The following is a 14,075-nucleotide window of genomic DNA, read 5'->3' on the forward strand; positions in this document are numbered from 1 at the left end:
AACACCAAGAATTGCAGACATTTCATTTCTTATTAGAGAGCAAGATTGATATTGGATATCAAAATAATTTTATCATATGAAAAAATCAATAAAAAAAATATATAAAGGGTAGGTACAAGAAACAGCTTTTTAAAAATATTACAAAATTACTAAATTACGATGTTTGGGATTATTTACCAAAATACTAGAGTTGGTGGAAAAACAGTAAACCTTTCCCTGCTTTCAGCTTTTTATTTTTATTTTTAAAATATAGAAAACGGGAGAGGTTCTCCCTGCTTTTTATTTTTTAATTAAAGTAAATTATGAAAACGGGAGAAACTCTCCCGCTTTTCAAATAAATTTGTTTAATAAAAATAAAAAGCGGAGAGTAACTCCCGTTTTTGTTTTTGTTTTTGTTTTTTTCCTTGTCCTAGTAATGTTGGTTAGCTTTTAAATTTGTTAAAGATTCTCATTACTTAGCTTTTGACAAATGAACACAACTATATTAACCTTTACTAACGGATATAAATATATCCGTTGAATTATTTTATTATTATTTTTTTATATAATACCCACTTCCCACTTCCCACTTCCCACTTCATGCACAAAAGCAGGGGACGATCAAACCCGCACTCGGCCGACAAAGTACTTGGTCGAAACCTGCACCACTCAGCTGATTGGGACAAAAGTATGCGATCACACATACCGCAGTCAGCACAAAAGTAAGCCGGTCAAACCTACACCACTCAGTGATTGGGACAAAAGCAGAGCGATCGAACTGCACTGGCGGCAGCAAAAGTACGGCCGGTCAAACTTGCACCACTCAGTGATTGGGACAAAGCGAGGGCGATCAAACTCGCGATCACTACGGCACGCTAAGTACGGTCGAAACTGCGCACCACTCGGTGTTTGGGATAAGCGGAGATGATCGAAACCTGCGCGATCGGAATCTGAAAATGCGTCGGTGAAACCTACACCACTCAGTGTTTGGGACAAAGCAGATGACGAGCCTCGCACCCGGTCAAGACGAAGTAAGCGGGTCGAGCCTACACCCACTCGATGATTGGGACAAAGCGGGATAGTCAGACCGCGATCGGCCGAAAATGCACGCCGGTCGAAACCTGCACCACTCGATGATTGGGACAAAAGCAGAGACGATCAAACCTGCGCAGTCGGCCACAGACAATGCGTACGCCATGTCGAAACTCGCACCACTCGGTCGAACTGATGCGGGATGGGACAAAACGGGCGCGATCGAGCCGCACGTCGGCCAAGTCAGCCCGGTCGAACACCACCCAGTGATTGGGACAAAGTATGACAGTCAAACCTGCACCAGTTAGTACTTAGCACAAAGTAGGTTGGTCAAACCTGAACCAATCATTAATTAGGACGGTCAAACCTGCAATGTTCATAAATGAAATTTTCAAAATTCGAGCTCTTTATATAAACCAACATTAGTAGCCCATTTTTCACTCTTGCACACTATTTACTTACTCACCCACTCACCCATACTTCTTTTTCTTATCTTCAACAATGGCAGTAGACTTCACTTGTATTGGTTTTACTACAATGGTTCAATCGTTGCTAGTGAAGATGCAATTATATTTTCGATCGGAGGATCAATCATATTTTGTATGTCGAAGACGACATCTCTTACGAAAATTTAAAGAGATCCATTGAAGAAAGTATTGAGACTGCTGACAGCCTAAGAGTTTCATATATCAAATACCGGCTCCCCAATTTCTTGAGATCCCAGTAAGATTTTGCTATCTGGGTCATTCAAATTGCGTAATGACCGAGATGTTCGGATGATGTTCGACTGCCACAAAAGAAATTCAGATATTGGCATTATTGAATTGTATGTGGAGTTCAGCGCTGAACTTTCGAGGGTGCTCCTTCCTGACAACAAACCGCCCCCAAATGATGAAGTTCAACTCAATTTGAGACGGGAGAGGATTTTATCACCATGCCAAGTTAATGAACCTGAACGGCTCTGTACGGAGTGGAGGGCACATGATGATCCACCATCCAATAATTATTTTACTAATTCACAACATCTACAAGGCGGAACAAGTTCTTTTCATGATACTCATGAAACCGAATTTGGTCAGTATGGCCGATCCAGTGGAGACGATGACGACGACGATGGTGATAGCTTTGGGGAAGACACTGAAGCAAGTGTTGATGACATTCAGTTAGAAGAATGCAATCTTGAAGACGTTCCAATGACCGCCCATAATTTCATGATGGCACCAATGGAGCCCTCCAAAGACATATCGCGAACCCTTGATTTGGAAGCAATGTCAAGACAAGAATTTCCGGAGTACCCTTTATTGTATGCGACACATTAACTCGGAGCAACGACAAATGGAGATCTTCATGTAGGCATGAGGTTTTCAAGCAAAGATGATCTGTGACCGCAATTAAGCATTATCGCTTACTTAAATCGATCGAATACAAAGTTATTGAGTCCGATCCGACTCGATACTCGGTAAATGTAAGTCATATGGCGATGGGTGCAATTGGAGGGTTCGCGCATCCCTATAGCAAGCGAAGACGACTTTTGGGAAATTACAAAGTACATCGGGCCTCACACGTGTTCATCGAAAGAATGATCTCGCAGGATCATTCAAAGTCGGATTCAAACATGATTTGTCGTCAAATACAAGCACTAGTCCAACAGCAACCAAGCATCAATGTATCGGTTTTAATAGCGGAGATCAAAAATCGATACGGATACACACCGACATATAGGAAAGTATGGACAGCTAAGCAAAAAGCGGTTGAAGCAGCATTTGGCAATTGGGAGGAGTCCTACAACGAATTACCAAGATGGCTATCAGCGTTACTGCTTTGTTCCTGAGACAATAGTTGATCTTGAGACCCGACCAAAGATACTATGGACCTTACACTGCACGTGATGCTCGAATCTTTCATAGAGTTTTCTGGAGCTTCCCGCTGCGTGGGAGGCTTTCAAAAATTGCAAACCGGTCATCCGGATAGATGGCACCCATATTTATGGCAAATACAAAAGGCACTTTGTTGTTGGCAATCGCTAGAGACCGGTAATAAAAATATCTCGCCCGATTGGTTTTGCCATCGTGGAAGGAGAAACGTTGGGTGGATGGACTTTCTTCTTGCGTAACTTACGTTCTAGTGTAACACCACAACAAGGAATATGCTTTATATCGATCGCCATGAATCTATCAAATCGACTTTTTAGATCGCTTGGGTCGTGAGATGAGTGCTCCTCATGCTAGTACCATGTTTACTGCATTAGACATATCTCGGCCAATTTCATGTGTCGTTTCGTAAACAAAAGAAATGCAGACGGATAGTTGTCAATATTGGCAAGTTACAAGATTAACTTTTTTTTTAATCTAACTCTTACATTGTTGTTAATTATTGAAGTTATCTTAACTTTTTAAGTTCATCATTGCGGAGTTATTCGAAAACCATTCAAGATTTTTAACTACTTTGGTATGGTTTTACTACGGACAACGATGAAGAGGCGACGAGATGGTTGGATAACATACCGCTGGGAGAAGTGGGCTCAGCGTTCGATAAAGAAGGGAGAAGATATGGTCACATGACAAACCAACCTCGCGAGAATGTGTTAATTCGAGTGCTTAAGGGAACAAGAAACCTTCCTATAACAGCTATGGTTAAATCAACGTACTTCCGACTTGTGGAGTTATTTGTGAGGAAAGGTGTACAGGCGCAAGCTCAGATCGCATCAGGCCTTATCTTCTAAGAATCACTAATAAAGGCAATCCAAGAAAATCAACAAGGACGTCCGGCATTTACGTTACATCAATTTGACCCGTGAAGAGAAGTCATTCATGGTAGATGAGATGTCACCCCCGCAATGTGGGAGACAAAGCTACCACTTTTCATGATCAACCTAAGATCACATTGAGTGCGAGTCTGTGGTGCTTTTCGAGACGTGCATTTTTCCATGTCGACATGTCCTTGCAAAGCATGCTCGCATATTCGTCTCACATTGGGAGGAGTATGTTGACAAGCGTGTATAGGCTTCAAACAGTTTTTAATGTATATCGTAAAGAGTTTGAGCCAGTATCAAATGAGGGATATTGGAACCCTTATAATGGTCCACGTCTACGTCCCTAATATTACGATGAGAAGACCGACGAAAGGAAGACCAAAATCTACAAGGATTCAGTAACGAGATGGATATTAGGGAAGGTGTTCGGTAAAAACGTTGTGGTTTATGTCTGCAACGAAGGACATAGTCGCCCTGAAATTGTCCCAACATCTGCGGTTCAAGTACTCGAGTCGTAATATAGTCTAAATGTCTTTTTCGTTGTAATGTTTTAATGATGTAAGCCTTTCATATAATTATAACATGCAATGAGTTATCATTAAAGCCTTTTTCTTAAAAGCATATGAAGACAAGACAAATGCAAAGAAAAAAAGTAAATTTAAAAACAATACACAACATAGAACACCAAGCAAAATAATACTACAGATAGTTTTGCGCAGACAATAAAGGAAAACAATAACTAATACAAGAGTCTACTCTATCGTCTATGCTACCATCTCTCAATAAAACATTGAGGTGGGTGAATATCTCTGTCAGGCAGTCCCCGTGGCCTAGGTCTTCGTGCTTGCTCGGCTGGCGGGTCATCATCAGATGATTCATTCGAATCGCGTATTCTCGAGGGCTGGAGTGTTCGGGAGTTCTGACAACAGTCACGAAAGGGTTTTGGGGTGATTCCCGGTCTTGTTGCAGAAATGAAGTTGAATGACTAGATTGTCCAGCGTTCCATAGGTGGATGATGAGGGTTGATATTCAAAATAAATTCGCGACAAAGTCCATCCCGAAATCAACCGAGTATCTGCTGGGCTCAACTGGAGGAAATCCATGGAGATGAGATGATCGAGTAACGTTGATATCATCTGATGAGTGAAATGATTGGTACCTTTCTTGATGTGGGTGTTGAGGAATATGTGCCTCGTCGTGTTCGACCCGAGAACTATGCCGACGACGTCGTCGTACAGGAGGACTCAGTCGTGGCACATCTACAACCACTGTTGGAAACGCTCTAAGTGGCGCTGAAAGAGTGTTCCCTCTCGAAATCGAGGATCCAGCAGGTCCCCGATCTGTCGATAAAAATAGTATGGTATTAGTAGTATACCGGTCAGTAATATTCCACCGACATTGCGTTATTCCCAGCGAGAACATGGAGGTCGAGGCAACGTGACGCTCTATCTCTCCGATGATCCAATCCATCTTCCGTGCATCAATGCCCATACGTGTCAATTCTACCACGAAGATCATGATCATGGGTCGGTCCGATGCTGAGCTGGATCGAGAGGAACACCTTGGGTGAAGCCAAATTGTCTTAGTCACTCGATCTGCTTTGGTGCCACTCAACAACTTGAAAGCAAATCAATGATGTAAACCTTGATCCGTAAAAGGTGCATCTGCTGAAAATGTCATGTGGCACTTGTGCAATTATCTCGATTCGAATCATAAGGCCGCCATATAAACTATTTCAAAATTATTTACCAAATAATCAATGATTATTAATACCTAAAAATATGTGTATGAATTATCAGTTTTTAACAACATTACTGTTGCATCTCCAACCGATCTAGTAGTCGCCTATATATCTTCACATTGTGCTTGTTGCTATGAGCTATCATCATCCACTTCAATGTCGCCCACTGAAAAATGAGAATGAATTATAATTTCAATGTATTATAATTAAGTGTAAAATTAATCTATCAATTTAATTTGCTCTCACCTACAAGCCAGAGGAAAGGATACGATAGCACGGGTTCGAGGGGATATACTTGAAATCCTGTACCATGCCCATGATTGAAGTAATATCATAGATCCACTGATATTTTTCAAATCCTTGTTGGATGCATGGCATAAAGACCTGTACAAGGTTGCTACACATGCTGAACCCCAACTGTATCTTCCTGCTTCTGTAAAATACCTCAGAAGTGGTAACCACTTCAGATGAACCCTATTTTGAGACATATCTGGCATGAGGACACAACCGATAAGCCTTAGGATATAGGCACGTGCATAACATTTTATCTGTCGTTGACCTGCATCGTATGGCAGCATGCCAAATGTTTCCTCAAGCCATGTTAGAGTTATACTCTGACCTTTCCTTTGCTCCGCCGGTGGGACCACTCCGAGCAACTCTGCACAGACAGCACTTCCTAAGCCGGAAGTCTGACCGATGACTTCGTGGCTGTTAATCGGTAAGCCAAGTAATAGTGCCACATCTTCCAACGTGATTGTTGTCTCACCGCATGTAAGGTGGAATGTGTGTGTTTCAGTCCGCCATCTCTCCACTAATGCGCTCACAAGAGCGGCATCAATTCAGAAATTAAGAATTTGAGCCGCATGATAGAACCCAGCTTCTCTTAAAAGGCCTATGATTTGTGTAGGAGGCTCTGCGATAGACACATGTCTACACCTAAGAACCCGATCAGGCTGTAGAAAGACATATATTAATCAATTTCATATTAAATGGAAAAATAAAATAGGTTGACTTGAAAAAATATAAGACACGAAAAAATCATAAATCCGAACATATGCCATCGAAAAATTAAATATGATTGAAGAGTAAACCATAAACATTGGTGTGCTAATAATATACTAGGTTATCTAAATAAACATGCTTCAGCCATAATATAACAATTATTAGTATAATAAAAAATTAACCTAATAATATACTAGGTTATCTAAAATAATGACTTAATACAATTATTGATAAAAAAAAGCCTAATAATATATTAGGTTATCTAAATAAACATGCTTCAAGGTTAATATAACAATTATTAATACAATAATTAATTATGACATAATAAAATTATTCATAAAACCTAATGACATAATACAATTATTAATAATAAACAAAATTACCTAAAAATATAGTGGGTTATCTAATTAAACATGATTGGGGTGCTAATAAGATAATTATTAATACGATTAATAATTATGATATAATACAATTATTAATATAAAATAATGACTTAATACAATTATTAATAAAAAATAACCAAATAATATACTAGGTTATCTAAATAAACATTCTTTGAGGTTAATATAACAATCATTAATACAATAATTAATTATGACATAATAAAATTATTCATAAAACCTAATGACATAATACGATTATTAATAATAAAAAACTTACCCTATAAATATAGTGGGTTATCTAATTAAACATGATTGAGGTGCTAATAAGATAATTATTAATACGATTAATAATTATGATATAATACAATCATTAATATAAAATAATGATTTAATACAAGTATTAATAAAAAATAACCAAATAATATACCAGGTTATCTAAGTAAACATGCTTCGAGGTTAACAATTATTAATACAATAATTAATTATGACATAATACAATTATTAATAAAAAAATTATCCTAAAAATATAGTGTGTTATCTAATTAAACATGCTTTGGCCGCTAATAAGATAATTATTAATACGATTAATAATTATGACATAAAAAGTTATTATGTGAAACTAATGCCTTAATATAATTATTAAATTAATTTCAAAGTTATCTAAGTATACAAATTATTACCTTTTCCGACAAAATGGATGAAATGTGATCACTCTGTAATCTTAAGAACGCCATCGAAAATTATCAACAGAAATCCCGTACACGTGTAAGTAGAAAACACCCGCACAATTAGAACTTGAAGAGAAAATGAGAATGGAGGGGGAGATAGTTTGAAGTGGGAAGTGGGAAGTGGGAAGTGGGTATTATATAAAAATAATAATAATAATAAAATAATTCAACGGATATTTTTATATCCGTTACTAAAGGCTAATATAGTTGGTGTTCTTGTTTTTTTGCTTTTTCAATAAAAAGCATTTGTGAAAATGCTAAGGAATGAGAATATTTAAAAAGTTAACACCAACCAACACTAACCAAGGACAAGGAATCCGTCTGAGGGCTTTTTAAAAACGAAAACAGGGAGTTACTCTTCCGTTTTTCATTTTTTTATTAAAAAAATTTAAAAAATTGAAAACAGGGAGAGTTTCTTCCATTTTCATAATTTTTTTAATTAAAAATGAAAACGGGAGAAACTCTCCGTTTTCTATATTTTAAAATAAAAATAAAAAGTCGAAAAGCAGGGGAAAGGTTTACCGTTTTTCCACCAACTTCACGTATTTTTGGTAAATAATCCCAAATATGCGTAATTTAGTAATTTTTTTTTTTGTAATATTTAAAAAAAAAGCCTTTGTTTGTTGGGTGTCTTCCTTCTTGAGAGCGCAAATGGCTACAAGAGCAGTGAGATATGCTATGGTGAGTACCTAAGAGTTTTCTTCTTTTTTGTCGTCTATCAACTGTTTGATCGTTTGCCTCTGTGACCTTTAGTGTGCAATTTTTGGATCTTTTGGTTTTCGAGATAGATGCTTTCACGAGACCATGACATTTAAAGGTAATCCTGCAGCTATATGTTTCTTAGAGGATGGACACCAAGTGGATGATGAGTGGATGCAATCTGTTGCCAAGGAGATCAACATCTCGAGGGCTCGCTTTCTTGACCCGTGCTATCTCGATGACAACCCGCGGTTTAATCTTCGGTGGTTCACTCCGATCGATGAGGTTTGGTTGATTGATTTTTGCTTTATGACGTTTTATGTTTTTTATAAAACTGAGCAAGCTTTCTATGGGTCCAAGTTGAATGAGCATAGGAACATTTTTCATATGAAAAGATCATGAGGGGTGGTGTGTGTTGTGTGGGCAAGGGGAGGCGGGTGGTGGCATGTTGTATAGGAAGACCAAAATGTTAGTGGTGGCAAAGAGCTAAACTTAAAAGAAGCAATGCTTGCTCTTGATTGGCTCAAGATGGTTTGAATTTGAGTTGAGCATGATTTTAAGCTCAAGATCTTCTCATTTTGATTTGAGCCAAACTTGCCAGTTTTACATTCGACTAATCGAAAAACTATTTTTAAAAAGGCATCGGGGGATTCAAAGTTAATTGAGCACAAGGGAAAGGATAAGGTCTTACCATCATTACAAACCATGATCTGTAGTAGAAGAATAATTATATAATGTGTAGTATAAAGAAGAATTATATAATGTACAATATGTTTCATCTTATAAAATATTCGGGTAAATTACAAGGTTGGTCACTAAACTATCCACCAGTTCCTATTTTGGTCACTAAACAAAAAAAAAATTCTATTTTGGTTACTAATCTTTTAAATTGCTTCCAATTTGGTCACTGACGCCAACACCGTTAACGGCGAGCTGACGTGGCTTAGCCATGTCAGCGAACTTAACCACATCAGCACTGCTCTTTAAAAACGTGTCTTCTTTCTTCTTCCCCTTCCCCTTTCCCTTTTCTTTCTTCTTCTCCTTTCCTGTTTCTTTCTTCTTCTCCTTGCCCATTTCTTTCTTCTTCTCCTTTCCCGTTTCTTTCTTCTTCTCCTTGCCCTTTTCTTTCTTCTTCTCCTTTCCCATTTCTTTCTTCTTCCTTGCCCTCAGTCCTGTAATAGGAATTCCCGTGAGATCAACATGTGGTAGATTTGGGTTGCAGTTTCCAGTAATGGCCGAAAGCTATCAGATATTGATCATTGTCGCTTCCTTTATTGTGCAGAGAAAATGATGATTCATCAATGGGGAATCGATGGGCTTATGATAATCCATCTGAATGAAACCTGTAGTATGAAAACAACACCATCTATTTCTAAAAACAACAGAAACCAATGAATGCTTAATCCTTGTTTATTCTGCTTCACAAATTAAATGAACAACTTGCACCTCCTTGAGAACACACACACAAGTACTTAAAAATTAATTTTTGGCCAAACAAAAACAAGAAAAAAAACACAATACATGGAGAATGTCATTAGCAACACAGAATGTCATTATATTTTAATAATACACAGAATTCCAAGATGATACAGAATAACCAACACATAATTCTGCAGATGATACAGAATAACCAACACGGATCTGCATATAAACTGGTAATTTTGCAGATGATACAAAATAAGAAACATAGTCATCTGGTAATAACATAATGACATTCAGAATTCTGCAGATAATCTAGTAATTCTACAGATGATACAAAATAACATATTAATCTGGTAACAACATCATGACATAATAATATTCAGAATGGTAATACATAGAATTCCGCAGAAGACATTCATTTAAAAAGAACAATGTGCACAGCCTCCCCAGTAGCAATCCTTCTTTTCATGTGTACCCTTGGTTTTTCTTTCTTGTTTGCTAGAAGAGCCTTGGAAGACAATTGAGGCATTTTTCTTTTCTTTTGGGCATTGCTTCCACCTTGAGATAAATCTGTCAAATACCTTGAAGGGACTTGTCTCCCTTGCTGTCTATGTTGCTGTGTGTTTATAACTTGAGAAGAACCCTATTAAAAATCATAAATAATGTAACTCATTAAAGCTGAAGACAATCATAGATTGGGGAAAAAAATGTAGGGTTAATAAACCTACATCAGGCATCCACCTAATAGTGTTTGCATGTGGTTGAGTACTTCTAGCTTCTTTAAATTGAGTAGGATTCTGTGTAGCCCTCTGAATTACATGAAAAAAATTAGTACCACACACATGACAAAAAATTTATTTAATTATATCTCTTGACTTACAATTAATGAGGAAGACTCCTGCATTGCTACTACATGTACCAGATGACTATGTTTCTTATAAGACATAAAGACAACACCATCTTGTATAAGAAATTAAACTATTATAATATGAAAAGGAATAAGAAACAAGAATAAGAAAAATCAACACATCAAAATGAAAACATACATCAAAATTATCATTTGAAAGAAAATAGCATGCATATGTACAAAATCTAGTAAAGGATAAGTAAATAAATGCAACGACACATTAAACCTTAAGTATTTTACTTGAAAACATGCATAAAGACACAATTGCCATAAATCGGTACCCTAAACCATTACCTAATGAGATGAATACTAAATTTTAGGGCACCGAACAAGAGAGGGAAAAAGTAAAAGAAATGGAACATTACCTCAGGCTCCTCATCCAGAAGGTCGCCACTACGACATTTTCTTACGTTATCGGTCGACTCCATGAAGGAAGGAAGATCAATGGCAGGGTATTTGAAGGAGAAAAGGGCAAGGAGAAGAAGAAAGAAACGGGAAAGGAGAAGAAGAAAGAAAAGGGAAAGGGGAAGGGAAGAAGAAAGAAACACGTTTTTAAAAAGGCGGTCTTGGCGTGGTTAAGATTCGTGACATGGCTAAGCCACGTCGGCTCAAATCGTTATGGCGTTGGCGTCGATGACCAAATTGGAAGCAATTTAAAGGTTAGTGACCAAAAATAGAATTTTTTTGTTTAGTGAACAAAATAGGAACTGGTGGATAGTTTAGTGACTAATCTTGTAATTTACCCAAAATATTATCCAACAAAAGTGTTTTGAGTGAGCTTAACCCAGACTCAACTACCAGCCTGCTTCATATTAATTTCAAGCATCTGAGAAAGACAGAAAGGAGACCAGTTGAAAGAGGGTGTAAATATGTGAAATATAAATGATGCTAGATGGAAATGAGTGGAGAAGAAGAATTTTGTTGGTTGATCCAAAAAAGTTCACTCTTGATGTTTGAGGTTTAATTCTTATTTAAGAAACCAACCTAGATCCGTATATGTTTGTCTTTGTTTAAGAGAGTTATTTTGTCAACTTTTGGTAAGAGAGTTATTTTTGTCAACTTTTGGTGCTAATTGATGAAGCGTGCTTTTGTGACTAAAGCTATGTTTGGTATCTATTTTCGTAATAAGACAATTTTATTTGAAGTATAATTTTCTATTTCCTTATATGGTTGCCTCTCCTATGGACAATTCGATGACAATGCTAAATTCTCATTTATTTATTTGTCAAAGTTATATCAACAGTAATTGTGGAAAGATGGCATGTTTGAGTCTTTTAACTGCATTCATGCATTAAAAAAATTATATTGATTCTTTTGCAGGTTGATCTTTGTGGTCATGCAACTTTGGTTGCAGCGCATTTTCTTTTATCATATGGCTTGGTAAAATGTGATGTCATTGAGTTTGCTACAAAATCTGGAATTTTGACTGCTACAAAAGTCTATGGAATCAAGCAGTCAACCTTATTTAATGTTAAGGCTGAAAACTTTATCAAATCCAATGGAGAAAAAGAAAGCTTTTCAATTGAGTTGAACTTTCCTGTATGCAAGGTTGTTGAATCCGATCCCGGTGAGATCCCATCTATTCCTGAAACTTTGAATGGTGCATCTATGATCAATGTTACAAAGAGAAGCTCATCTGATGACCACATTGTACTCCCTTGCCCATCCCTTAATCTTTGATTATGATTAGGACAATATCTGCCAATAGCTAATATTTTGTCCAAAATTGTTTGTATTTCTCTTGTCTTGTTATGGAATAATTGTCCTGACCTGCTAGTTTGAGATCCACTTCTTAAGATAAAAAATTAAATAGTTTCCACTCCAGGTTGAGGTTGCTTCTGTTAGATATGTGTATGTATATTAGATGTATGTATATATATATATGTACATCTAATATACATACACATATCTAACATGTGTATGTATGTTAGATATGTGTATGTATATTAGATGTATGTATATATATACTTGCGTATACACTATACTTTAGCTTCTATATGAAGCCCCTCATGATCACACTTGTTCTGATATCATGAGATGAGTAATTGATCACTTCTTCTCTTCCTCTTTCTTCATCCCTTCTTCTAACATGGTATCGAGACTAGGTTTTTCTTCTCCGGCCATCTTCTCCGGCCATCTCTCCGACCATCTCTCCGGCCAGTCCCTTCCTTTTTCCTTCTTTTTCTTATACCTCTTCTTTTCCATCCCCTCATTCATACATTCAAAAATTTCATGAGCCCTCATCCACACCCTAATCGTGCCCCTGCTCCGTCCCCCTCTCCCGGCCGTGCCCCCACCGCGACCCGGCCGCCCCCGGCTCGCCCCACTCCCCGGCTCTGACCCCAGCGTCCCTCCCCCGTCCGTGCCCCACCCGCGACCGGCCGTGCCCCAGGCCCGGCCGCCACCCGACTGCCGCCCCCTCTCCCGGTAGTGCCCCCACCCTGTGACCGGCCGCCCCAGCTCTGACCCCTCGCTCATTTTGACCCGCGTCCCCTCCCCAGTGACCCGCGACCCCGTGCCCCAGGCCCGGCCCCTGACTCCGCGCCCGGCTCACGACCCGGCCGCCCGTCGCGCAGCGCCCGCGCCCTCCGATCGCGCGCCCGGCCCGAGACCTCCGCCCGCCTCCGCTCCGGCCTCCCCGCCACGCCCCGGCTCCCGCCACTCGCCCGGGAAGATGATCTCTGGTCGCAGTCAGCTCACCTGGGAAGATGATGTTCGATCGACCCGACCCATCTCCTCTCAAATTCCTTGAATCAAGGCTCTATGTCTTTTTCCAAGCATATGATGCCAAGATCAAAGTGGCTCTATGTCCTCAAAAGCAACTACATTGAGTTGATTGTTTCTGTGCCGCGTGTGACAAAAACTTATTATTATATATAATTAATATGGATGGCTATGGATTTAGTGGGGTGCCATCTGATATGCGTCATCGCAATCTCCATCATTCGATGTTGTACTTGATGGCACCAACTATATTGCATGGCGGCTCACTCTCAGCCGAATTCTCGATGGCATTCGCGTTCTTCGTCATGTTGACGGTACAGGTACTGCTCCCTCTGCTCCTTCTATTCCTGACACCATTCCCTCCACCGAGGCCTCTGTTCTTCTCACGGTCTTTGAGCAGCAGTTTAAGAAATGGGCTGGCGGCGATTCTCTGACTAAGATGATGATCCGTCGGGGCGGTCGCTATTGATATTCGTACTTTCGAGTTAGCGACCTTCCCCTTTGCTCGGGAGATGTGGGATTATCTTGAGCGTCGCTACTGTGGTTCCAGTCAGGCGCAACTTTACACTCTATATCAGACTCTCTCTAGTCTTGAGGCGAGGATCCGTCGACCCGAGTTCTATAGTCGGTATTGTGCCTTATGGCGTCGAGTTGATGCTTTGACTCCTCCCTTATTGTGCTTTGCTCATGCGCCCGGATCCTTACT

General features: G+C 39.0%; 2 protein-coding genes across 2 annotated transcripts; one reads left to right on the forward strand and one right to left on the reverse strand.

Annotated features, from left to right (window-relative positions):
* Positions 1-5,574: 5,574 nt before the first annotated feature.
* LOC120265084 (protein MAIN-LIKE 1-like) lies at positions 5,575-7,623 on the reverse strand. The gene is made up of 4 exons (XM_039272996.1): positions 7,570-7,623; positions 6,378-6,457; positions 5,774-6,212; positions 5,575-5,670 (listed from the first exon to the last, which is right to left on the reverse strand). Exons 1-4 carry the CDS (start codon positions 7,621-7,623, stop codon positions 5,575-5,577), a joined length of 669 nt encoding a protein of 222 aa, XP_039128930.1.
* Positions 7,624-8,268: 645 nt separating this feature from the next.
* LOC120265085 (phenazine biosynthesis-like domain-containing protein 2) lies at positions 8,269-12,325 on the forward strand. The gene is made up of 3 exons (XM_039272998.1): positions 8,269-8,298; positions 8,371-8,601; positions 11,966-12,325. Exons 1-3 carry the CDS (start codon positions 8,269-8,271, stop codon positions 12,323-12,325), a joined length of 621 nt encoding a protein of 206 aa, XP_039128932.1.
* Positions 12,326-14,075: the final 1,750 nt, after the last annotated feature.

This window comes from Dioscorea cayenensis, chromosome 7 (assembly GCF_009730915.1).
Source record: "Dioscorea cayenensis subsp. rotundata cultivar TDr96_F1 chromosome 7, TDr96_F1_v2_PseudoChromosome.rev07_lg8_w22 25.fasta, whole genome shotgun sequence".
Classification (NCBI taxonomy): Eukaryota; Viridiplantae; Streptophyta; class Magnoliopsida; order Dioscoreales; family Dioscoreaceae; genus Dioscorea; species Dioscorea cayenensis.

Excerpts from the sequence above, each read along its gene's own strand:
- LOC120265085 (XM_039272998.1), top strand. The coding sequence starts at position 8,269 with ATGGCTACAAGAGCAGTGAGATATGCTATG. Across the intron at positions 8,299-8,370 it reads GAGCAGTGAGATATGCTATG|TGTGCAATTTTTGGATCTTT; the intron begins GTGAGTACCTAA and ends TGTGACCTTTAG. Across the intron at positions 8,602-11,965 it reads GGTTCACTCCGATCGATGAG|GTTGATCTTTGTGGTCATGC; the intron begins GTTTGGTTGATT and ends ATTCTTTTGCAG.
- LOC120265084 (XM_039272996.1), bottom strand. The coding sequence starts at position 7,623 with ATGGCGTTCTTAAGATTACAGAGTGATCACATTTCATCCATTTTGTCG. Across the intron at positions 6,213-6,377 it reads GGCCTTTTAAGAGAAGCTGG|CCACGAAGTCATCGGTCAGA; the intron begins GTTCTATCATGC and ends ACCGATTAACAG. Across the intron at positions 5,671-5,773 it reads CCCCTCGAACCCGTGCTATC|TGGGCGACATTGAAGTGGAT; the intron begins GTATCCTTTCCT and ends CTCATTTTTCAG.